Source organism: Melozone crissalis, unplaced genomic scaffold (assembly GCF_028551555.1).
Source record: "Melozone crissalis strain CALT ecotype California unplaced genomic scaffold, PUWL_Pcris_2 ptg000005l_1, whole genome shotgun sequence".
In the NCBI taxonomy this organism is placed as follows: domain Eukaryota; kingdom Metazoa; phylum Chordata; class Aves; order Passeriformes; family Passerellidae; genus Melozone; species Melozone crissalis.
Window position 1 is genome coordinate 321,743 of NW_026535783.1, and position 27,067 is coordinate 348,809.

At 41.3% G+C, this 27,067-nt stretch overlaps 1 protein-coding gene across 1 annotated transcript in view; it reads left to right on the forward strand.

Annotated features, from left to right (window-relative positions):
• The window catches only part of XRCC4 (X-ray repair cross complementing 4), a 132,744-nt gene that overhangs the window by 56,838 nt on the left and 48,839 nt on the right, over nt 1-27,067 (forward strand). Inside the window, exon 7 of the mRNA XM_054283768.1 lies at nt 20,770-20,917. Within this exon, the coding sequence (XP_054139743.1) occupies nt 20,770-20,917 (148 nt within the window). The remainder of the gene's footprint in view (nt 1-20,769; nt 20,918-27,067) is intronic.

Genomic DNA, 27,067 nt, shown 5'->3' on the forward strand with positions numbered 1-27,067 from the left:
GCCCTGCTCTGCCTCATCCTCCTCCAATGCCCAGCTGAAGAGCCACTGCTTCTCAGGTGAGCAGGAAACTCCTGTCAGGGGCAATCCCCATTCCAGCTTCTGTCTCTGCTTTACTCCACAGTCCCTGCATTTGTTTAGCACCCAGGGTTATGCTCCTTTTGGGATCTGGTGCAATTAAAGGACCTGGCAGGGATAATTTTTATTACACCACATTATTCTTCAATACTTGTATTATGGACCACAGCAGTGACTGAATTCAGTGCACAGTGAAATGCAAGCCTGCCCAGGAAACCTCTGTCACACAATTTCATTTTGAACTTTGTCCTCCCGCTGTCCCAGGCTGCTCCAAGCCTTGTCCAGCCTGGCCTTGGGCATTCCCAGGGATCCAGGGGCAGCCCCGGCTTCCCTGGGAATTCCACCCCATCCCCTGCCCCCCTTTGAAGGGAACAATTCCTTCCCAGTTTCCCATCTGACCCTGCCCCCAGCCAGCTGTAATTCAGAAGAAACAGCATCAAAAATATTTTGGCATATTTAATGATATATTGAAAACCAGATAATTGACATGCACAAAACACAGAGCATTTGCGTTCAGTTTTTGAGAACACTGTCACTTCAGAAGAGTTGACATTTGGTTTAGCACTGTTGGGGGATCCTTTCAACAAGGAGAAGTATTGATTCTTGAGGACGGAAGGTTCCTGAAAGGGTGGTGATCCTGAACACTGGGATGAAAACCCTTATTTTCAGCTGGGGCTGTCTGTCCGTGGCGGCCAGCAAGCCCTGGCACACCAGGGAGCAGCGCATTCCAGCAGAGTCTGCTGTCACCTGTGGCTGTTCCAAGGTCTGTAGCAGCTCCTCTGATGCAGAGCTGGGTGTTTTGCAGGCTGCCCTCTCAAGCTGCCCATTTCTGTGTGTTTTGGGTGGGGAGTCAGGCAGTTCCCCAGTGCTGGGTGCACACACCAGCTTGTTTTTTATTTGGACTGTGGGGGCACTTGCTCTGGCCACCTGTGCAACGCTCACTAACATAATTACCTTAATGACTTCCCAGCTGCATTACGGTGTCTCATCCCAGCAAACAGCCTGTGTTGATCAAAAGCTGGGTTGCTCAAGATTGCTCTAAGCCCTGTGGTTGTTCCCTTGATTTATTGCTTTTCCAGGTTAAAGCACACATCCCTGTTTTTAAGTGGAAGTTTTCTCAGCCAGGCTGCACCTTGTGAGTCTGGTGGGTCTTGGCTGGATTTGAGAGTTGGTTTCCCTGTTTGTCTCTTTATTGTCTTTAAGCCCAGTGGAAACTTGGTGGGAAACGGATTTTACACCTAAGGAAATGTCAAAATCATGACACTATCTAAAACAAGAATAGAAAAAAATGTTTTATTTTAGTGCTTTAAAACACCTTTGAGTAAGAAGAAGGAAATCTCATTGCTTCATCTAAAAATCATGAATGTGATACGCCTGTAAACTTTTTTTTTAACTTATTGCCTCCTCCTCTTCTCTACTGTCCTGCTTTTACTGGATATTTTTGTTATTTGTGTCCATCTCAGGTAAAAGGTAGTGTCCTAAAGTCACCTTCCTACCTTAAGCTTTTATTTTTAAGGTGGCATATAGATCAATCTAAAAGACACTGAGAATGTGGTGATAAAATTGCACTAGAAAAATTTGCTTTATTCAGTGGAAACCCTAAACGATGGTACTAAACTGATACACAGATTTCACATAAATCACTTGGCATGTTGCCATAGTTCCTGGAAAGCAGGGTTTTGGGGTTTTCCTTTTTTTTTTTAGTTTTTTTTTTTTTTTTGGTTTTTTTTGTTTTTTGGGTTTTTTTTTGTCAATCATTGTATTGAAAGGCTGAGAAGTTCCTTTTCATCTTTAGGATGAAAGGCTCTTCTCGAGGACCCTTTTCCTCAATATCCATGATGCTGCATACATCACATGCACAGATTTAATGCAGAATATTAGAAATCTGTGAAACTTGGAAGGGGGGAAATGGCTTCAAAGGGGAAAAATGGCTTCAAAATAATCCAGGCACAATAGGCAAATGCCATCAGTAGTTATTGTTCCAGTTTTTGTTGTATTCTGCTCGGTTTTGAAGCCTCTGCTCTGTTTTGAAGCCTCACCTGAACTCGCTGGTTTATGTACAGCAGGCCAGGTGACCTCATAAAGGAGCTCTCAGTTACATACCCTGTGTCCAGGCAGGTCAAACACCAAATTTCACACTCTAAAAGAGAACTTTCCCATGTGGCAACAGATAAAGGGGAGATATTTTCACATCTTATTAGCTTGTTTTATTATTATTTTTTACTTACTATATAAATTAAAAGTAATAAAAGAAATAATGGCAAAGCAAAAGTATTGTAAACTCTGAGTTTTGTTTTTTTTAATTAGGTGCAGAGAGAACTCCAGTATACATGAAACACAGTGTGCATTTCCTCATACAAATACCTCATTTATTTACAGTTTTTTTTCTTTTTAATATCTGATTAGTTTTATTCTCTTAAGACACACAAAACATGACACTTGATAACCTTACAGAGAGAGAAAAATCCATGAGGTTCACAGCTTTATATTTATATTTGGAAAAACAGGTGCAAAACCATACTGTGTGCATCCTGAGTATGACGCCCCTATCTTAGAAACAAAGTAGCTAATTTTTGTTTTAAAAAGGTAGATTTAAAGAAAAAGAAGCTCGCAGGTGGATTCATTTTCCTGCAGTTTTCATCTCCATTTCATAAGGCTTTACCTAGCTTTGCTCCTGTTCCTGTGAGTTAATAGGTGTGATTGTGATCACCTGGGACCAATCACACTGAAATCATTGGGCACCCTTTGAAATTCTTCCCAAATTTAAACCAAATAATTCACTTTTCCAGAAAAGGTATCCCTGTAGTCAAGCTACAAACCTCTTCTTCCCTTGTAGCTTATAAAAATATTAATAATAACTCATTTATACCTCATTACCAATTCTGTCATGTGCAAAGAGGCACAATATCACTCTTGTTGCAAACAGAAATTCGGATGCTCTGTGAACAGTTCAGAACATACTGTTCTGGAAATCTGGATATTTAAATGTAAATTTAAAAGAGTGACCATCTTTAATTATCTTTTTTTTTTTTTCTCATAGAATATGGGGTAAAATTTAAACCTTTTTGTGTAGATATCAATTATGTCCAAATTCATCATAAATAAAATGAAACAAAAAAGGTACATTACCATACATATATATATCAGTATTTTTAAATATAATGAGAATATAATAAGAACTAAAACTTGGCATTGATTCCATGATAGTTTTTCTTAGTCTCTCCTAAGTAGTAACTCCCTCAATCATTTGAAAGCCACAATCAAAATAAATTAATGTTCAGTGTTGATGTGCATGGCAGAAAACCAGTTTACTATGCCTATGTCAAATGACTTCCGGGACATTCCTTTGTTCAGTTTGAGAGCAGAGTTTTTGGAGTTTTTGCATTTAGTAAGGATATAAAACTTCCTCAACAAAAAAGTGAATAGACAACTCTTTGGTGACTGCGCCGATAGTTAAAAATCTCAGCTTTCAAGAGTGCCAAAGTAATTTTCATTATTTAATGGGTTAATCCATCAGTAGCTTGGAAGGAAATTTGATGTAACCAGTTCAGGCAAGACCAAAACTCTTAATTTTTGTCTCTGTAATGAACCTGGTTGTTTCAGGTGGAGAAATAAACTCAGCTTGTAGGAGAACACCTTGGAGCAGGGTTTAGTCTCAGCTGAGACTGGGTCTCACAGGTGTGCTCACCTGGCTGCAATGCTGTCCCAGCTCACACAGCCCCCAGATTTCCCTTTGCTGATCCTGCGACTGTCTCCAATTCCATACAGGAAAAGCAGGGTTTATTTGGGATTAGCCACACTGTGAGCTGTTGTCTCAGTCAGGAGAAAAACATCTCTTTAATCTATAGCCAGGTGTTGGATTCTCACAAGGATATTCATTACCTGGGTTCCTGGGAGAGGAGGGTCAGGTCAGGAGTATCTGATTGCCAGCAATTTCCTTGAGACCTTGCCTGGTTAACCTGTCTGTAATCCCCAGGGGTTCTTTCAGGGGCTGATGCTGGCATTCTGGCACTCTCCATGGGTTATTTGAATTTTGTCCCACTATCTTCACGTGGCATTAACGCACTTCATCTGCTCTAAGCTTCAAACTAATTTAAAAAAAAAGAGAGAAATTTCAAATATAAAAAAAGCTGTTTCATACTCCCTACTTGATTGTTTACTTCATTACACCTCAACAAATATTAACTACACTAGTTAGGCATGAAATTTGGTCTACTTTGGGAACAGTATCATTAACTAAATGGCTCATTAGTACAGCTTGTTGCTCCTTCAGGAAGCATCAAAACACTTTGGGTGCAATCTTTGAATTCTAGCAAGACTCAGAGAATTTTGATGGAGGTGAAATTTTCTTTTGTTGTTTTTGGTGGATTTGTTTTTTCTTTTGTTTTGTTCTAGAGGTGAGGAGAAGAAAGCCAAAAGCAATGCCTTCGCTCCATGGAGCTGCCCTGCGGCGCAGGAGAGAGGGAAGGAATATGCGACAGGATTTGGGACACATCTCCGTGAAGGCAGGCAGTGGCTTCTTGCATCATTGAGCAGTGTGTGAGTGAGGGGAGTGAGGATGAAGCAGGTCCAAAATGTGTGTTTGTGTTGGAAACAGCACGCACGCAGGGTGTCACCTGACAGAGCTCCTAACACGTGCACGGGGTGTAGTAAGCAGCCTTGGGGAAATCTCCTGGGAATGCTGATTTTTCCAAAGCAGTTGCATGTTGTGAACCCCTGAATATCACTTGTTAGGTAGGACACTTTGTGCTTGGTTACCAGTGACTCCTGTTTTCCATGTGTGGAAGACTCACAGTGTTTTTTGTTGGGATTTGCAGGAACACCCCCTTGGTGTGGGAAGGAAAAGAAAAAAAGAAAAAAAAAAGAGAAAAAATTGATGTGCAAAATGACAAGGATATTTGGTATATAAGTAATTTTCTTGGCCAGTCTCTGAAAGTCCCACATAATCCACGAGATTCACGCAGGGTTGGGTGTAGATCACACACACTGGTTTGTGTTGGAAGGGACCTTGAGGAGCACCCAGTTCCTTGGCAGGGACACCCTCCACTGCCCCAGGCTGCTCAAAGCCCCAGTGTCCAGCCTGCCAGGGATCCAGGGGCAGCCCCAGCTTCTGTGGGCACCCTGTGCCAGGCTCTCCTCACCCTTCCAGCACCCAAGCTTTTCACCTGACTGCTTTTATTGGCATGAATTTCCTCATGGCACGTAACAAGCAGTTCATTTTTTGTTCAGTCCTCGTGCTGAACAGAGCCTTTCCTTAGATCAGAATCAGCTCCTCTCCATTTGCTGTGAGACACTGCTCGCCATCAGCTTCCATCTGTGTCCAGAGGTGAATCCTCGTCCTTACTCCAGCACTGCTCCTAAGAGCACTGGGCTCATTACCTGTCTTCCACAAAGCCTGTGCCTTGCTCAGCCCTGGCTCTACCCAGCACTGCCTGAAGACAGAGCTCCCCCATTCCCTCACTTGACAACAACAAATCTGAGTCACAATTCCCACCCATGTCTCCAGGTGTGGGCTGCCTGTTTGTGTGGCTGCTGCCTGCAAAGCGAGCCTTTGTGCAGCAGGTTCAAAACATGTTGATGCTCCAGTGGAGGCTGCTTGTAAATTGCACCTGGTTTGATTTCAGTTCTGTAGAGCAAACAGGTCAATTCCAATATCATCACCTACCTTGGCTGGTAAAGGAAAAGAAAATCTGGGGATTGATGTGAAATGCAGATGGACTTTTAGGTTAAATGGATTTTCAATCATTTCACTATACTGTCATTCATTTTTGATGTGAGCTGCTCTATTTTTACTTCACCTTGCTGTTTTTTCTGTCCCTCCCATGTCTAAAACTATTTCATTAACCAGTGAAATTTAGGAACATGTTCTGCCAAGCTTCTGTAAATTCTGAGGACATTAACAAATCACTAACCAAGCACAAAATGCCATCAAGATGCAGAAAAAATTTAAATACACCTCCTCTCTGCATGCCCAGGAGGGATAAGCTCCTATTGTGCACTTAGCTTAACTTTTCATCAAAGTGGAGAACAGAGAACTATTTTCTTTCTGGAAATTGTAGTTTAAACTTCCCAGAAATGATTGAGTCTCATAGCTTTTAGGGAAATGTAAAAAGTGCTTCTGCCCACCAAGGACTTCATAAAGATTTTTGGCACTTGTGACATGAATGCATCTGTCTTTTCCTTGTGATCGGAAACGGAGGCAGGCTGTGACTGATGGAAATGTGATTTCCAATTCCCCACTTCCCTCTGCCTAAATTCAGGTTTTTTTGGGGTTTTTTTGAGAGACAGAAAAATGAAAGATGTTGCACAGGTAGCCACCAGACTGAGCAGCTGCCCTCAATTATTGCAGGCTGATGACACTGACCACGTCACACCAAGGGTAAAATCAGATTTCTGCCATGACTCCTAACATCTTGGGTGCCTTCCCCATGAAGCAGGGCAGGAATCAGAAGGTTCCCAACAGAGGATTTTTGAGGGCTATGAGTGCCTTCAAGCCATCCTTACGATGTTTGAATAATAGGATTGATGGCAGTAATTTCCATGAAGCATCATCAGCAAGCTCAAAGCTGTGATTAGCCTTTGGTTTGTGAGTGAATTATGTCACTTTCTAGGCTACTGAGCTGCTTCCTGATGCTTTATTCTTTACTCGGTTGCAACACTTGGTTCAGGAGCTGCCAAATGAAAAAATCTACTCTCTTTTTAGGCATATGAGCACCAAAAAGCTGTGTAAATAGCTGAAAACCTCCTGGTTAGCTGCATAGCACAGCTGAATTTTGATAATCTGAGGAAAAAATAGGCAGAAAATCACTGGAATCGGGGCATCATTCTCACTGCACCGTGAGAGAAGGAGGGTCTTGTCCACCTCACAGAAACATGGAATTGCAGACTCATTGATTCCCTAAGATTGGGTGAAACATTGAGTCAGATGGTGAAGCCAGCACTGCCACATCCCTAAACACCACATCCTCACATATATTGAACACTTTAAAGGATGATTCCACCACTACCCGAGTCAGCATTTGAAAACTCTTTGTGTGAATAAATTATTCCTAATACCCAAACTAATCCTCGCCTGGTGCAACCTGAGGCCATTTCCTCTTGTCCTGTCTCTTGTCAGGGGACAGAAGGGATCAACCCCCATGGTGTCAACCTCTGAGTTCTGGAGAGCCAAGGAGAGGAGATGGTTTATTTTGGATAAACTAAGGATGGAAGACATGCAGCCATCCCATTGCAGGCACCTTTATGTGCACTGGAGGTATTTTATATGCAGGGGAAGGCCAACTGTGCCACTGAAGTGTCACAGACACTGGAGGGCTGCACAGAGCATCCAGATAAGCCAGCACTTTCAGGAGATACTTATATTTTATGGCTAAAAGACATTAAGTAGTTTCCTAAAGCCCCAGCCCCATTAAGGATGTGTCTGTAGCCTACTGAGGAGAATTTTTACTGCATGAATGATGGAAAATTGCCTTAAAATAAATCACTGGTGAGTTCCCCCTGTTGAGCTGGAGGGAAAGGAATGGGCACAGGAGATGAGCCTTAGTGGGGTAAGGGGATATAATCACAGGTCCTGTCTTCTGGTGGGGGAAAAGCTGTTAAATTCATGGTACAGATTAGGGATTTTGCAGCTCTAAGATGGGAACAATGTCTGTTTCACTCTGTGCTGCTCCATCCTTCTGCAGCAATGAGTAGTAGCAGTAAAGGACATAACAAGATGCATTTAATTTTTTTTCTTTACTTTTTGAAAAATGGGACATCAGACAGGAAGAAGTGGCATTGCATTTTGGTGAGATTAAGGTATTTCCCACTTCATTCTCCTCGCTGTGGCTTGCTGGAATTACTGCAGGAGAGATATGACATTTATTAATGGCAGCCAGTGGCTCAGTCAGTGGTGACCCTTATCCATATTGCAGTGAATTAACCGTGCTGTGTATCCATGTCCTTTGTCTGGGGTGGGAAACTGGATGGGAAAACAGCCCCCAAATCCTTCCTTGCAGCAGCCTGGTGTCTCAGAGCTGAGCTTCTCCCAGTGGCCCAGGCTGCTGTTCCCATTCAGGACAACACTGACATTTTTAATTCACGTCTGCTTCTCAGAACAAATCATCCCTTTGTTCCTTATGGGCCTGAGGAACTTTAAAATCCCTGTCTGGAAGACAGGAGGTGGCTTTATTTTCCTTAGATATCCTTGGATAACTAGATCAACACAGTTCTTGTTATCAGCTGGAATAGTTGTTATTAGTGAAAACAGTGTTAGAGGAAATAACAGGTATTTTTGTAGCCTGGGTTCCTGAGGGTAAATAGTGAAGGCACAGAGCATTTTCCTTTTTTAAACCACCAAAACAAGAGGCTCTGATGTGTGAGCATGCAGGCTAGCATTAGTGTGTCAGCAGTTTAAAAATGGATGTTTTAGTCATGGTAGTGCTTTTTTCCTGCTACTTCAGGGGAAAGAGAGCAGCAATGGACCTTAAGCTCTTTCATATAATTTAACAAAAAAGAACAAAGCTGCTGTGTGTAGGTTTTGTGGGAGAGGGAATGGTCAAGAAGGATTCTAGGTGTTTCTCAGGTAATGGTATTACTCAACTGCCTTTTCAGGAAATACAATTTGAAGTGACTGCGTTCATGCCCAGCATGCAATTAGCCTTTTTCTTTGTTTTGTGCATTTCACCAGCAAGCTCCATCTCAGAATAATACCCTGAATTCTCAATTGGTGTAATTCATGATGGTTCCATTAACTTCCAGAGAGGCTGCTCTGGCTTATTCTGGCCCAAAGTGCTCAGTTCTGAGCGTGCAATAAAAGTGTTACTCATCTGAGCAGCCGCTATTCACATCAGCGCTCTGTGCCCAGTCCTGGAGGTTTTAATGTGTTTTTTGTTGGTCAACAAAGAGGGTGTTGTGTGCACGGGCAAAGATGAGATGTATCTTTCTCTGCTTTTGAGCTCTGCTCTGACGTTTTTCCCTCTTCTGCACAGTGCTCTCCTCCACGAGGAGTCAGACCAGACTGGCCTTCCTGGGAGGCAGGCTGCCAAAATAACACCCAGTGCCAGCAACCGTGGGACTGAGGGCAGCACTGTGGGACTCCAACTGGAGCACACTAGGAAAATATTTTTTTAAAAGCCTGATTTGGAACTCTGTGTGATTTATTTTTTTTTTTTTTTCCTCCCTCCTCCTTTTTTTTTATTTATTTTTCTTTATTTTAGGTATACCAATATAATAATGATTAATCCATTCCGATAAAAGAAAATCACAGGTTCTCAAAGGTCTTTTTGGGCAAGTATTATGATGGTTAGAAACAAAGTTAGTTAAAGACAAAAATTCTAGCTTTAAACAATATCTGCATTGTTTTTTTCTAAGGATCAGGCTGTCAAACACAGCACTACTCAGGACAGCTGGAGTACTTCTAAGATGGAACCTTTCATTTGGGAAAATGTGATATGGAGATTCTCTGTTGTGTATTTCTTTTTCTTTTTCTGGAAAGAGTGGAAGAAAATCAAATTATGTAATATCTTCTGCTTATAGAACCTTGATGTGCCTTTATATCATCCCACACATCACCTGCCTAACCTAGTGACTTTATTCTGCTTTTACTGTTAGTGAGCTTAATCCTTCATGTCTTTCTAGCCTGCCACATGTTTTTTCCTCTTGGTTCTCTAGAAAAATTCACAAAGTAACTCATACTTTCCAACATCTTCAGCAAATTTCTCTGGAAATAACCCACTGACATTCTTCCTTTGACGACATTGTGTTTTTACAGTATTTCATCACTAGGGTTTAGCATGTGGTTTATAACACAGTGATCATCCCTCAATATTTTTTCTGAAGCAAGGTGCCAGAGGAAAAACTCTTTTCAGTCTAAACCAGTCTGTTTTGTTGTGGTGGGAAAAGGAGCGTGTGTTTACACACCCTTTGTATTTAAATCCCATTTTCTCTAAGCTTTATTTAGTTAGAGGGGGACTGTATTACTTTTTGTAATCAAACCTTACCATTACAGTAACTGTTGTTTTGGAGAAATGTCAGGAAGTGTTTAAAATTTCCACAGGGCCTTAATAATTTAAATGAATTTTTGATGGTAAAGGGGCATGAGAATTGCCCAGTGTAATGGAATTACAAAAATACATTAAATATAGAAAAGCATTTTCTTCTTGCGTATAGATATTTTGAGCTCGCATGAAATATTAAGCAACCATAAATTATCCCTATATATAGATATATTTTTTTTTAGAATCACAGCACTTTGATGGAGGGGTAGAGGACTTGCATCAAGCTTTGCCAGTCCAGGCTGTGTTTCACCCTTCAGTAATCCCTCAAGCAGCTGATACTCTGCAAATGCCAGCAAAACTTAGTAGGGAGACTCTTTATCAGAAGAAAATACCATGTTTCCTGAGCTTGGGTGTTTGGGGCTTGCGTTTCCAAGTGGGTTTGGGGGTTTGGGTGATCAAGCCCCTGTCACTCCCATGTCAATAAACAATTCTCCTGGTGCCTCCTGGCCCTGGAGGCTCGCAGGGACATTGGCTGGGGGAGGATCTGTGGAACATGAGCACAGCCCAGGGCGTGATCCTGTTTTTTCTCCTGCAGCTTTTGCCATGTGGAAAGACTATCCCAGAGTTAGTGGTTCCCAGGGGAGCAGGGCCAGTCCTGTGAGGAGTCTGGCCATCACACACGCTGACCTCACCCTGCATCCTGGCTCTGCAGCCCTGCTGTCTGGCTGACTTGTTTGCCATGGTCCTCTGCCATCCATCTCCGCCACAGCCCTCCAAAAAATCCCTGAGGGTGTCCCAGCTTGTCCATTCCCTGTGCACCACAGGTGTTTTTGAGGCCCTGAAGCTGAGATCCTTCCTGACTGTGCCCTGTTAATGCTGGGCTTTGCTCATGGTCACAGCCCAGCCCGACCAGGAGAGCCCTGCAGATGTCCAAGGGAGGAAAAACAGCCCAGGTCAGGGTACAAACACAGCTCTGGGCTCCTGCCACAGTCCATTCACAATCAATAATTAATGGTGGCTGTGTGAGTGTTTAAGAGCATCTAAACAGAGGTTGTTACAGTTTAAACCAACTTCTCCATTCTGATTGAGACCTAGTGATTGATAATTTTCTGTTCGTCGAGTATCAACGCCCGGGCTTCACGTTCATTGTTCAGTAAGTGTTGTAATAAATATTAATGTGTTGCTGCTCTCAAAGTACTTACTGAGATCTTTAAAATTCTTTAAATATGCCCTCAGAGCCTCTTAGGGCAACCAGAATTACCTGTAGCATTTTCCAAAGCAGAATTATCCCGTGATGTTGATTGAGATTGTGCCAGTGCATCTGCCATAAAAACATTAATGTCATGTCTGACTGAGGCACCTTCCATGTTCATCATTTCTAAATCCATTTACAAAGACCTTAATGGCAGCTGTATATAAAGACATGCCATAATGACATCTTAAATGCTGTCTTTAAATTCACAGCATGAAAAGCCTTTTAGGAATACGGTATGACAAAAAAAAAAAAAAAAAAAAAAAGCAGAGAGCTGACAGCAATTTGTAGATAATACTCATGGTATGTCTTTTATTTAGTGGAGGTTTTTTAAGAGAAATAAATGGGTCCAGAAAGGTAATAGTGTAAATAGAACTTTGTTCCTAGTGAACGACATGTCAGAGTTCAGTTCAGCTTCCACATTTCACAGGAAATACAGGAAAATGCATGGCAGAGTTTGGAACTGTATCAGCTGGTTATACAAAATTAAAAAATACACAGTAGAAGTAAAAGATCTAGAGCTTGTTACATTCGGGGGAAAAAAATGTCTATACGTACAAAAAGCACAATATAAGTATACCAAAAATCACTTCTACAGCAAAGGTTATTTCGAAAGGGCATGAGCTCCTCATGGAACAGTCTTTGAGAAGGAAGGGGTCTGAAATAATTCTGTCACTTTCTGGGCAATGATCTGCTTTTGCCAGTCACCACAGTCTCCTCAGTTTGTCTCAAAGTTTGCTAAAGGCAGGGAAAGAAAAGGAGAATGGATATAAAAGAAGGCAGTACAAAATCTCACGGGCTTCACCCCAATTATTTGATGATCATCACTGAAGAGTGGAGGATGCTGGGGCAAAGTTGGCCCCCCTGAGGTTGTCATGTTGAACCTCCCTTTTTTTCACTTCATTTTTCAAGACATTGAATACTTCAGGCAATGGTTTAATCTTTAAAATACTTAAAAATTTTGAAAAGGCCAAATCACATTTATGTCTAAATTTGCTTCCTTAATTAGGTCACAATGTCAACGTCACCTTTGGTCCTGTCTGAAGCTCTGATTGGGGCATGAATTGGGGTTTTCACTCTCAGCATTGGATGAAGGGTGATGGGCAGGCACACTTTATAATCTTTTGCATGCTGAAGAATCACGCTGGCCATCAGAGTGGCTCGTGGGCCATTAGATCCCAGATTTTCTTGTGCCTGAGCCTTGCTCAACAGCACTGACCTTCTCCTCATGCCTGCCCACCCCAGGAATCACCACTTCCCTTTTACTCATCCCAACTTTTGTCCTCTGACAATGACATTTTGAGTGATTGGGCTCTGTGCTGTCATTAATTCTGTATGTTCACATGTAAGGACGGTTTTGAAGTGGCTGGTTTGTGTTCCAGGGTTAAAGCTGTGTGTTGTTTTGCAGGGGGCACAGGTCTTGTGTCACTGACTTATTTTACAGTGGGTTATTTTAAAGCATTAAATCTGTCTTTTTCTCTAAAAGATGTAGTGCCACATATTTATGTTGCTATTTTATCTCTAAAATAGCACCACGTATTTATGTTGCTGTATAAATAAGTAGCAAAATCCCTCCTGTTCTGAATGTAGTGTTTGTTTAAATATTTTTGTGCTTCCTTACAAATATAGAGTGAAATACAGGCAACCAAAGTTCCTGTTTAAATAGGTTTCTACTTTAGATTTCTTTTATTATTTTAGATTTTTCCACCTGAAATGTTTTCTGTACCTAAAATAGAAATACCTATAATGCAAAAAACTGCAATGTGCAATACAAGTGAAAAAAATCTTAGGCTTATAAGTACAACATGATCAAATGATTGGTAGAGGTTGCAAATTTATCCAACAAAAAATGCCACATTATAAAAACATAAACTTTCCAGAGTTGTGGCCTCCCTTGAGTTGTATTGATTTCCTCAAAGGTTGTTTAATGGGGAAAGAAATCATTCTTGTGGCAGAGGAGTCTGAGCTCCAAGGCCCTGGCAGGGATGTCCTGAGTGCAGCTCACACTTGGGTTTTAAGGCTGCCTTTGGTACACAGGGGGAAATCTCTCAGTCCATTCCCTAGGAATCCCATGGGGTTCCCAGGGCATTTACTGTTTGTCAGGATGGTGATTCTCCAAACAAGCTCTCATCAGGGAGACCAGGTAGTGCAAAGGCTGCTGAAGCACCAGGGCGACCCAGTGCCTTATCCAAAGGAATAAGAAAATAAATTTAACAAGTTGTGGAATCACAGAATCATTTATTCAGGTTGCAAAATCCCTGCCAGCCCATGGATTCCCAGCTGTGCCCCGTCCCCACCTTGTCCCCAGCCCAGAGCTCCGAGTGCCACCTCCAGGTGCCACCTGCAGGGCTGGGCACTCCAAGCCCCCCTGGACAGTGCCAAGGCAGCTCCTGAGCCCCCTTTCCATGGGGAAATTCCTGCTGCGCCCACCCTGAGCTGCCCTGGCCCAGCCTGAGGCCGTTCCCTCTGCTCCTGTCCCCGTTCCCCCCGGCTGTGCCCTCCTGGCAGGAGCTGTGCAGAGCCACAAGGGCCCCCCGAGCCTCCTCTGCTCCAGGCTGAGCCCCTTCCCGGCTCCCTCAGCCTCTCCTGGGGCTCCATTCCCTTCCCAGCTCCGTTCCCTGCCCCGGCCACGCCGCAGCCCCTCCATTGCCCGTGCGAGGGCCCGGAGGTGCCGCAGCCCTCGAGGTGCGGCCTCAGCAGGGCCGGCCCAGGGACGGGCCCTGCCCCGCTCCTGCTGCCGCCGCACGGCCGGCACAGCCCCGGGGCCATCGGCCTCTGGGCACTCTGCTGGCTCAGAAAGTCAAAATAAAGCTAAATAAAGTCAAAAGGCTTTCTTGTCTACAGATCTTGCAGCGGCTGTTGTGTATTTCTCCATCCAGGAGAATCACAGCAGCTCTCACTACATGTATGAGGGGTTTGAGACTTACTGTTGGTATTAATTCAGAAGCATTACGCTGTTTATTTTTTAAATAGTGGTCATGAGCAAATATGTTACTTTCACGTTCCTTATAGCCACACAGGTAACTGTTACCTGCAGAGGTGGTGGAGTCCCCAAAAGGGTCCCCAAAAGGGTCCCAGGCCACAGTGGAAGGTGTCCCTGTCCATGGCAGGGGTGGGACTGGATGAGCTTTAAGATCCCTTCCAACCCAAACCATTCCACAATTCTGTGGTTTCATGACTACATAAAGGTTAACAAAATAATCACTTTACTGGCTTGAAATCAGTAAATAATGTTGATTATTCACGGTCTTCTTTAGGACTGACTTTCAGACTTTGGACTCCACATCCACACAGCCTGAGGTTAGGGATAATACTGATTTCTGACATGTGGGTCAGAAATCTTTAGAGGTGATCATTGGAAGCCCTACAACTGCTGGTGCCAGGGCCTGGATCAGCTGGATGGGCCAGAGCCACATCAGCTCAGACACCAGAAAATCCAAGTCGAGCAAAAAATGATGGAATTCCAGGCACGAGGTTTATGCTTTACGAGCCTGGTGAGGAATTACTCTGGGCTCCACTACCTCACGTTGAATTGAGACATCACAGCTCAGAAATCTTTCCCGAAGCGGCCTCATGATTTCAGCCCTTGTGTCTGCCTGCTTTGTTTTGCTTACTCGACCTGCGTGGTGCTTCATGCCTCCTGGGAGTTATGTCCAGAAGCCTCCTACCTCCACCCTGGGTGGTACAGATGATCCAAACGGGACATCCCGGGAGCCCAGAGGATGACTCCAGCAAACAGGCACACCCGGGACACTGAGCTCATCCAAACCTCTTCAAACCACGACCTTTCTGGTGCTGATGCCTGAGCTTGGATGTGCTTGTGTGCTGGATGACTGCATCCAGCCGTGGTGCACAGAAAATTAGCCTTAATTCAGAGGTTTGAGGAGATTCGAGGGCCAGAGAGGGAGGAAAGGTCCGGGCAGTAAATCAGGAATTGCAGTGGATTGTTGAAAAGCTGTTGCTGAGCAGCCTAAAGCTTTGTCCCCAAACAGCCCCTGGCCAAGCCTAAAAGCACCACAGCATCTGAGCCACCAGCTTTGGTGCTGCCTCTGTCAAGCACCCGTGGAAAATAAAGCAGGGAAGACATTGTTAGATTTTTATTAGGGGATTTAGACTGGTAAGGAGAGTTTTAGGTGTCAGTATTGAAGTTGCAAAATGTTGCCTGCCTGATACACACAAGGAATGATCTGAGCATATCCCAAAGCTTTCTCTTTGTGCTCTGAGTGAGGTGCTAACTTCCAGGGGCTACAGGCGCTATAAATTTGTAGTATTTTCTAACAAAATCATAACCTTTAGCAATGCTTGTAAGCAGGGACTTTTTTTAGAATTATAATAGTACTGCATTACTTTTTGGCAAAACACATTGTTATGGATTATTGAAAATTACTATCTCTCCTCCTCAATGTGGTTCATTGAAATTTCCCTTCTTAAGGTATTTTGTAAAAGAGGAATTTCTATTACAAGTCATAGTTTTGATGATTAAAATTAATGAGCTCCCTCAGAGTCTCTTGGATATGTGTAAAATGCATTATGTTTTTATCTTCATGTATTTTGATAGACAGAAAGAGACTTTTTCATGCTTCATGAGCAAACTTATTATTTGTGTGTCAAATTTACCCAAATTTTTTTCCCCAATGTCGTTTCAAGACAATGTGAGATGGCAACAGATGAGCCCCTGAGTTATCCCAAATAAATAAGCATTGAGGAGGAAACCTTATGGCAAACAGATTTTACCATAACTTGATTGGTTTCCCTGCAGGTGTGAAATGAGGGTGTTTTGTGGGGGATTTTTGTTTGGTTTGTTGTTTATTTGTTTTTGTTTTTTTTTTTTTTAATAAAACAGTTGTATTTAAAAAGATTTTAGAAAAGGATGATGTCAGGAAAAGAATAGACTTTGCAAACAGAAAACTCAGTGGTAATACAGCCTAGAAGGGTGAAATGTAAACTTCCTTACTGAGCTGAATACAATTTATAAATTTTGTATAGCTGGAACTAAACTTCTTGCTGGAGTTGTTTTAAAATGTGTCTTCATAAACACTTCCCATGGAGATATTCTTTGTAAAAATAAATGTTAATAACCAGCTGACAGAGAATTTATGGAACCCTGGTCTCAGCTGCCTCTTGGCCCCAGGGGATTATGGTACAGTAAACCCACATTTATACAAAGAATTAAATATATAGTAGGGCAGGACAAAAGGAGCAGGGAATGTCTTTCACTATTTTCCTAAAATTAATATAGTGCCATATTCCTGTTGCTTTCACTGCAGCAGATGCATGGACTGTAAATAGCAGCGTTTAATATCTCTGAGTGATCTAAACAAGTCAATTTCCCATGAGAAATGCCAGGATCTGTGCACACGGGGTAACTTCAGAGTAGGTAGGAATGGTGTTTCCTCAGCTGCCCGTCAGGAACGACTTCATCCTGCTCTGCAGATATTGCCTCTGCATCCCTGGGATGTGTGAATTTCCATACCCGTTCATTTAGAAGGCTCTGCTGAGACTGTCAGAGGGAAGCTAATTATCGTCAGCCACGGCGATCCCTGGGGAATTATGCTGGGATTGAGGAAGCAGGGAATGGCTGGAGTTACAGTCAGGGATTAAAGTGATTGAGTTTTGCTTCCTCTCTGCTTTTGCTTTTCTCTGGTGGCTTGGGGGACAGCTCTCCAGGTGCCTCTCAGCCCATTTGGTCTAATATTGGTGCTGATTTCAGGTGAAATCAGCAGCTTCATTAAGGAGCAGAACGTGGGAGTCCAGTTGATTAATTCCAGGGAGCAGCACATGCTGCCTGGAGTTAGGCAGAATTCAGCCAGGGAGTTCTGCTCTGCTAACAGGAGGGCTCTAGGAGGAATTTAGGGGAGTCACAATAGTGTTAATGTCTGAAAATATGGACAAATTCTCCTAAGTGTGATGAAAAAGCTGAATTTTCATTCAGAAGGTAAAAAAAATTGTCTGAATTCTGTGCTGCTGTTGATGAAATCTCCAGGATAGGAGATAATTTTAAATGAAGGTTTTTCTTTAGGATAAATGCCTGTCCTTTAAAAATATTTCCTGCTCTGTACCAATCTGGAGAAGCCCTTTTTCTTTTCTTTTTTTTTCTTTTTTTATTTTTAATAACTGCGAGTTCTTTATTGTGATCAAACTAAGTAATTTCATTTAGTGATGCAGGCTGAAAATGTGAATGTCCTTTGAATCCGTGTAATCATTTATTGTATCTTGACTATATAACAGCAAAGTGAGGAGAAGTAATGCCTGTGATTGAGTTTCCTGTAGGTAAAATCAGATTAATTGCAGCTTTTTTTTCTTGCTTGTGGTCCATCACTCATAATTTGGACATCAGGGCTGTGTATTCTGTCTGAGTGAAGTTAGGCCATTGTAGGCAAACAAATTCCTCAATTTTGAAAAACTTCTGCCTGCTTTTTGCTTGCTTTTGTCCCTGTTTATATTTTTTTATGGTAAAATGAAGCTTTTAGTGCTGATTTTAGCCCTTTATTGCTGTACTGAGAGGATCTGGATCCCGTTTTCTCGGTGACACTCTCATGAATAATTAGGCAAGGCAAAGCTGTAGGATTTTTCATTAGAGGTGATGGTGTACTCAAATGAAGATGCACAGGGTTATTGCTTTTTTCACAATGAAAGGTGGATATGGCAGATTGGAAGGTATTTTTTTTAAACAATTGACTTCTGTATATAAAAATAAAGTAATGCGAAAGTGTATTGTAGAATCTAACAGGACTGCCTGCCTGTAACTAGGCTGCAGAAGTTCATTTCTGTACTTTCAGAGATCCTTATGCTGTATTTCCAAATGTCTTATGAGTCCTGACATTTTTCTCTATTAAAGGCATTTTCTGTTTCCTGGTCCCCAGCATTGTGGGGCTGCATTGATTTAATTTCATCCTGGCTCTTCCAAACCAATGACAGCTATTTTTACTCTTCAGTTATTCTCTAGAATGCCCTATTGAAAAACTCCTTCAACCCACCAAATACTATCACTTTTCAAAATTAAAAAAAAAGAACCCCCAAAACAACATAAAATCCTCCAACCAGCAGGAGTTTTTATTTAAAGCCTTTTATCTTCTGGGCACAAATATTCTTCTAGTACTTGAACTGTAGTTCCCTTCTTGCTCTCTTTATCAATCTCATTTCTTGCAGTTACTCACCTGCAGGAAATGTATTATCTATTGGGAATATTTTCTTTTTTTAATCAATGTTTGGTGTAGGAGGTTTAATTACTATTTTTCATCTAGCAGTACTCTTGTCTGTGTCTAAATTGCTACCATTCCTCTCAAAGGTATAACAGTCATTCATATTGAATTACATAATATAAAAGTAAGAAATTTAATTTCACGAGGAGTCACGAACTTTCCTTCCTTAAAACGTTGCTTAAATTTGGACAGAAAATATTTTCAGGATGAAAAGCTAGGCTTGTGCCTAAGACTGTCTCTCATTTTTCCAAAAGATTTTTACATTGAGCAATGAATAACATTTTGCTGAAGCTTTCTTTGGCTTTTAGTCAAGAGCTATAAATGAATTCATTAATGGGAATTATTTTTGGGTAGCAGTAGTGGGTGTGTGTTTAAAGTCCAGTGGTGATGCATGGTGCTGTGAGAGTCAAGTGCATTCCATCTTTTCTTCGGCGATTCTGAGAGTTTTAGCGTGGAGGAAAGAAACAAACACAACAAAAATCCTAAAGCTGTGGTGATCAACCCTCACCCACGGGCCAATCTGCTGCTCTTTGTGAGGTTGAATTCTGGCCTACTTGAATTCAATCTTTAAGCCTTTCTTTTGGTATAATTAAAATAAATTAATATTTTAGAAACAGAAGAAAATAAAATCTTTTTAAAATTAATTTTAGACACAAAAGAATTCTGTGTCTAAATAGCAAAAAAACTGCTGAGCATGGTGGCTGTGCTCCCCAGTGCACATTGCACAGGTGAAAACCCAGAGACATTTCATTACTACACTAGGAAAATTTAGATTTTGCATATGAGGTTCACCTCTCTATCTACTTTTTGGCCAAAATAGAGGGTATGGGAGGAAAACAGCAGAAAGGAAGGATAGGAGTTATGATAGTAAATTTATTCCAGTTTGTTGGGTTCTTGACAGCAAATGTTCTGTGTGTATTCATGATAAATAGACCAACTTTGAATAGTGATGTTGAAATATATAAAATAATGTTTATGGAAATGTTGGACACACTGCCCCAGACAGGTAAAGAGTAACTATCATAAATATATTTTCAGCATTTAGCGCTGGAAAAGCATGCATATCTGGTTAAAGTTTAGTGTGGAGATGTAGAATGTCATTTCACCCTTCTCAGCATTTATTGTAGGAATGTATCCTGTCTGTGCTGGACTTTGGAACTTGTTAATTACCTTGAGCCTTGGAAATATGTCAGCTAATACCTGTTGTCACCCTGCAAGTATCTGCAAGTCTGTGATGTGGTGTAGTGCATGCTGGTGAATATTTAATATTAATAAATGTTAGGTTTGTGCTTCACTGAGGGCAGAGGCTCTAGGGAGCCTCTGATTAATTTATCAGTGTTCTTGGCCAGAAACACATGTTTCTTTGAGAAATGGTGAAAATGCCACTTGTGGGCTGTGTGTTACCTCCCCACTTCATTTTCAGTACACGTGGGTAAGAATTCTGAAAGGAATGGGGAAAAAGGATTCGTTGTTTACTTTCTGTGAAAAATGTTTGTGTTGAATCTCAAATTATGGCATCTTTCATCCACGTGAGGATTAAACCACACTAAAATGCACAGAAATGTAATAAACAGGAAAGTTACCCTAACAGCTTCAGCCTCAGTCACCACATTGTTATTGAATATATTCCAGCTGAAATTTGTGCTGTTCTGGATATCCTTGTCTTGAAAATTATAGGTAATTTATGATTTCATTTTGAAAGCAGGCATACCAAATCAAAATACACTGCAGGATGTTGATAGCTGGAATTAAAATGTCTGCATAACTTCTGAATGCATTAATAGGGGACTTTTTGTTTTGTTTTATCCTTCCTTTAGCTTAAGGAAGGATCTGTTTGTCTTGACATTTGAGTTTTGAGTATGTAGTTGTCAAAGTGGAGAGAGGTTTGTTGTTTAAGGGTAGATAAAGCATATTTTATGAATTTACATGGCAATTTAAATAGGTAGATGAACCTGGACAGAGCCTACTTCACTCAGCTTCAGCACAAGAGGCAGTGAAATTCCAGGCAGATTGTCCAGTTTAAGGTTGGTGGTGTTTCTCTCCACTGGTTACAAAGAGATGCAGAGGGAAGATTATATTTCAAGTCTAAATTAAGTCTTTTTGAACATGCCTTTATTTCACAAACTTCTCCCAATTCTGAGGCCATTTTGTGACTACAGACATTTTCACAAGAAAGGCGCAGAAAATAAATATTTTGAGGGTTGTCTTGAAACACTTCAAATGTCAGATTCCCTTTGACCTTGGCTGTTTTTCCTCTTGGCAGCTCCGGAACGAAGGGATTCCTCCCTGCTGGGCAACCCAAAAATTTTTTGCCTAGCTCCCCGGAGAAAACGAAGGCAAAGGATGACAAAACCTGCAGGGACAGGAGCTAAGGTGGCTGCTTACGAGGCAGATCAGCCAGCCCAGGAAAAGTAAGTGGGTTTCAAATATATTGGAACATTTTTACGCTCACAGACCTCATCGGGGTCGTGGGACTCCAAACCCATTTTGGCATGGACAGCCTCTGGTTGAGGAGGCTCCAAGCTCACCACCCTGAGATTCTGCCTTTGGGATTCCAGTGCAAAGAAATTACCTCTCAATTCCATCTTTAATAGGTTGTTTTTTTTCAGGACGTGGAGTCTCCAGGCAGCAAAAAGTTTGCTCTTACAACACAAAGGGCGTCAGGATTTGTAACACTTAAAAGTATTTTTCTTATGTCCATTTCAACTTCTGGAAATCTTTCCAGGTGTTCTGGGAGGTTCTTATAGCTATGCATAGAGTTGCTTCTGAGCTCTGATGGGATTGGTAGCATTTTCTTCAAAAACCTGGCTACTTTTCCTAAATACATGGTAAATTACATTTGAAAATACATATTTTCCATTTTTATCTGTAATATTCCATGGATTGTAAACTCCTTGAACAGCCATGGACAGAAGTAGATTACAAAGACGTTTCTCATGATTAGCAAAGATTTCTGTTTAAATCAGCAGGAAAATTATCTTATTTTGACGTAAAAGTTGTGGTTTGACGCCAGCTAGGAATGTTTGAATTTACAATCCTGTTTTATTAGGTTAAAAATTGAATTTTTTTTAGGATGGTTTAGAAATATGTCAGGCCTTGCTTTTTTTGTTCTTTTCCATCCCAGTCCATTGCAATGGAAAACCCCCTTTCCCCATTGTATTTGGTCAGTTTGATTTTGACAGCCTGCCTGTGCTTGCCTGAAATTCCGCTTCATTTTATTTCATATTGATTGTTGAAGGAAAACCTATGGAGACCAAGTATTGCAAATATACAGAGGCTTTGGACCGAGTAATTATCTTTTTATGAATATCTGAGTCCTGTGTGTAGGAGGACTAAGAATATAGTGATATTTTTGTTTTAATTCTTTGAAATAAGGGCAAGTTTTAGTAGAAACAGAGCAGCATTATGATTTTCATATATGTGAAGAATTTCTACCCTGCTTACAGATTGAGTCAGGGCTGAATCTAAAGAGTGGCTCTTCTTTTTGGCAACAACATAATTAGTTGCATTTTGATACTGGGCATATGGAGCATCCATTCTATCAGTCTCTATCTTCATTTTTCTTTCCTGCACTTCATGTGGCAGTGGCAATTCTTGGATTAGATAGGAGGATAGGAAATATCCCTGTTTACCTGAAACCTTACAAAATCTGAGCTGAAATAATTTCCACTTTGCTGGTTATTTTTCTCAACGTCACTGAAGTTTTTGAGCTTCACTTGAAGTCTTTTGCCAGCTGCTAATCAAGTTTTCAGTCAATTTGCTTGGCTAATAATTTTCAGTTCTCTTCAGCCTGTCAAAAGTGGGGAGGTGGAGAATTAGCACAGCGATCCAGTTCACAAATATAGGTGTTCTTTTTGTGGAGTAATTTGTAATTACTCCAGTAATTTGTGCTGATGCAATGCCAAATCCTTGGTGCTGCAAAGGGCTTTATCTTAAGCTGACAGCACATTGGGGTCCTGCCCAAAATGTTTCCCAGTACTGTGTCACTGAGCAAAAACAAAACAAAACAAAAAATTAAAACTTATTTATCCAAGAAGAGGGGGTGTCAGTGGGGGAGGTTAACTTGGAAATTCCTTCAGCTCTGGAAGTGCTCCATCGCAAACAGGGAGATGGGGAGCATGTTCTGGGATCAAGTGCAAATGCACCAACGAGTCCTCCCTCCTTCCTGGGCTCTCCTGCTCAGACCTGCAGCCAGGGCTGGCTCCTTAATGCAAATAAAAATGTAAATGCTTCGAGGCCGAGTCACACAAACCCCTTCTCCCTCAGTTCTTGCTGTATCGGACAGAGCTTGTTTAGGGTTGTTTCCCATGTGGAATTTCTGGTGACATCAGCAGCGCTCTCCAGGCCAGGGAAGGGCTGCCACAAACCCAACACCTCCAGCCTGATGCTGCCCTAAAGCTGCTGCATCCTGAGTTCCTCGGTGCAAGATCCTAAAAAAAAAGACTTAAAAATGTCTCTGCAGCAAAGGAAAGCACCCAAGGTTTTATTCTCCCTTTGTCCTTCAGAATGTTTTTTGATAATGAAGAGTTTTTCAGTGTTTTCGCGTAAGAAAAGTTGTGTCTTAACTTTCATCTATTTTTCATAAAACTTTACAGTGTGCTAAGAAAGTAGCATTTATCCTAAACTTGAGAACATTAACTCATCAAAACCTAAAGGATTCTATTTCTGCAAATATTTCAGATTTATGGATGCCGGGGCTAGTTGTGTGGCAATTCTCTGCTCCTTGGAATGAAAATATATTCTTGGATATGACCAAAAATACTCAGAAGAATGCAAATAAATGTCTGTTTGACACAGAAATTAGAGCAGAAGGAGTGCTGCCTTTCTCAGGCTTTGTGTGTGGGTGCAGTGGCAGGAAAAGGAGTTGAATTGTATTTATCCATATAGACATCTAGTATTACTGTGGCAATTTATTCAAGGGCTAAATCAACATTTTTAATGAAACTTGGCAATGTGCTTTGGATAATATTAAGCTTAGTGAAAGTAGCCGTGAGAGCAGCAAGGAACTGAACTAGGATTTGTGGAACAAGGTCTCTAAATGATCTGTTTAATTATTTGCTGAAATAAAGATGTACTTTAGGATAAAGTAGAAATTTAGAATAATTAGTGGGTTAGCCAACTGCCAAGAATGAGGTTTATCCAGCTCTCTAGGAGGTTGTTCTTAAATCAGAGATATCCAGTGGAAGGAAATGCTTCTTTGGGCAGACAGATGTTACTTTCAATGAATAACAGCTGACCTATAGCTCTTAATTTACACCTTTTAAAAATAGGTAAGGACAACAAGTAAATCTTACTTTTCAAAACACAATTGAGCCAGGAAGTAAAATAAAATTATTCTGATTCCAGTACACCATGATGGTCTTGGTGCAGCTTTAACTGTAACTTAATATCTGGCAATTTCCTGAGGTGCAAGGCAGAGATAATATATATAAGTCAAGTTAAGATGCAAATTCTGCTTTTCACAATTTGCATTTTGTAATTGGAGGAGAAAAAAAAAATTATTAATAAGAGCATTCCCAGTCCACAGTTAGAAGTTATGGTTATTGAGGCATTACCCAAATCTCTTTGGGGGCTGCACATGAGTGGCACTAATAGCTGTGTGGAATATGCATTCAATATAGAGGCTTAGCTCTATGGCCTGTCAGCCTGAATCCTGTAAATAACTGGATGTTTCCTTAATATTTTCACTTTAAAAGTGCTGGAACCTACTTGAGAGCAGATAGTACCTACAGAAGAAGGCAATTTTTTTAATATAATTTTAAAAATGGAGTGTAGTCATTGAACAAAACCTGCAGTCAGAGACTACTATGTAACAGAGATGGGGTCTCTATAGCTAAAATAAAAATAAATCAGGAAAAAGCTTCCATTTCTAGTGCAAGTTACATCTTTCCACTTTGATTTATCAAAATTGAGGGGGTAGTTTTTTAATGAGTTAAGGCTAACAAAACCTTTTCATTTCTGTCTTGCATTTTTTTCTAATAAAGGGTCTTTTATTGTCCTCATTCACACATGTGTTTCCTAGGAGAAAGGCTTTGCTGGATAAGGCTCAAAATATCCATAAGTTATTCTGTATATTTCAAAATATAATCCATTCCTGCTGCTTGAGGGTATTCATAATTTCTGTGCTATTTAATGCATGCCTGCTGTTGAGTGGATGTAAAATTACAGTAGTGGTTTGGGGAAAGGCATCTTAAATACAGGAAAAACATTCTTATGGATGCAAATACGCTGGATTCTCCTGAGAAAAAGAGCAGAAAAATAATTTTAAGAAAAGTTCTTACAGAGGAAGTGTTCCATAATTCTGAGAAGCAAGTGTTAAGAGATACTCTTAATCCAGCTGAGAAGTAACATGTATTTTTTTTAATGAGGAATTCCCTGTTTACAACAAGCACTTTGACTCTGACTTATTAGTTGTTCTGTGTGCCAAAAAGCTTCAGTTTCATAAGTCTAGCTCAGTCCATTTGATGTCACTGTTACTGCCTTTATTATTTTTTTTTTTTTTAATTGAAATTTGACTTTTGCTGGCTTAGTACCTCTTGCTTGAGTGATAGAATGGCGTGACTGTCAGAATCAGGCCTACATTTAAATTGGAGGAAAGAGATATGTTACCTCACTATGCTTGACTTTGCTGAAATTTCAAGGTGCGGGTCAATTTGATGGGACCTTTGCTACCAGTAATTAAATTATTTCTTTTTTTTTTGACACATAAACAGTGCTTCTTCAGAGTGCTCTCAGAAACACCCAGAGAAATGTAATCAGGTTTCTGAGAGTGTGTTTGAGGGTCCCAGGAGCTGCCAGGGGGAGGCTTGTGCCACCTGCCTTGCCATGCCTTGCCCCACCAGAGGCCAAGCAGGGAATGTAATTTTTACTTTAAACACGATTTAAAGTTACGGTGCTCACACTCCCTGTTTGTTCCTGGCTTCAGGGCCTGATTAAACTTAGTCATGTGTGTAATTGTGGGTAGAATGAGCTGCTGCATGGTTTTTACTTGTTAATGATAAATGTGGATTTTTTTTTTATTTTTTTTTGCCCATTCTTCATGCTCTCCTCCCTTCAAAAGATTTTTTTCGAGTCTTTGCGGGTGTATGTAATTTATTTGGAAAGAAATCCTCCAGCATTGTATCCCAATACTGTAATAAGCTGGACTTGTCTTTTCTTTTGATAAACTTCCACCACCTTAAAAGCACTTGGAGCCTGTGGTGAGCCCAGGGCTCCCTAGGGACCCTCTCTCTGCATTTGTTTAATTCATTGCTTGCGGTTCACATTTTTGGAGCTCTAATGCAAAGTTTATTTAAAGTGTGGTCTGCCACCACCAGTGACTCAGGTAGGAGAAACCACAGATCTGTCCTGGAATCTGGCATTCTCAGAGGGTGACAAACCAGACTTTGGGTTTTCTGTCTCACACGACAACTCTTTCTTCTCGTAAAAGTTCAACCAGGCATAAATTGTCATTTTTCTGCTGAAAATGACACCAGAACCTTCCAGAGGGAGTATGAAGTTCTCACCACAGTTATCTTTTTTAGGGAAAGATGTACTTTAAGAGCTCACGATGAGCTGTCACTTTTGTACTCTCCTAAGTGCATTTATTTAATACAATAGGAGAGAACTTTCCTGGACTGGCAAACACTGTGATCACTGTGATCTCCCAGTCAGTCAGTGCAGTGAATGTGTGCAGCAGTGAGAAGCTCAGTCCTGCCATCATAAATCTATGGAAGGCAATGTTTGGAAAGGTTTTGATGATTACTCGTTCAGGCTGAAATGTAAACAAGTTAAGAAATCTCTTAGAAGTGGATGGTTGGGTTGTATGAGCCTTTAATGTATTACACCAAAAAAATTTAAATACTGAGATAAGACATCTTTGTGATTCATACATGCTTAACATTTTCTTTCTTTTTCTTTCTTTCTTTCTTTCTTTCTTTCTTTCTTTCTTTCTTTCTTTCTTTCTTTCTTTCTTTCTCTTTCTCTTTCTTTCTTTTCTTCCTTCCTTCCTTCCTTCCTTCCTTCCTTCCTTCCTTCCTTCCGCCACATCCGCCACTTCCGCCACTTCCTTCCTTCCCTCCTTCCCTCCCTCCTTCCCTCCTTCCCTCCTTCCTTCCTTCCTTCCTTCCTTCCTTCCTTCCTTCCTTCCTTCCTTCCTTCCTTCCTTCCTTCCTTCCTTCCTTCCTTCCTTCCTTCCTTCTCTCCTTCCTTCCCTCCTTCCTTCCTTTCCTCCTTCCTCTCCTCCCTCTCCTTCCTCTCCTTCCTTCCTTTCTCTCCTTCCTTTCTCTCCTTCTCTCTTTCTCTCTCCCTCTCTTTTTATCTCTCTCCTTTTCTTTCTTTTCCCTTCCCTAACTTCCCTGAATTTCCCTTCCCTTCCTCCTTTTTCCATCTATTTTTGCTCCTCTCTCCCCTCCTTTGCCGTGACACTGGCAGCAGCAGTGTGCCATCACTCACACCAGACAGTTTTTTCCCACCTGAGCCAACATCAGAAATGTCCGAGCCCCTTTCTGTGCCCAGGGGGAGCTTTGATAAGTGACCCTCATCACCTGAACACTCACCTGCCGCTGTTGCAGGCTGGGCTG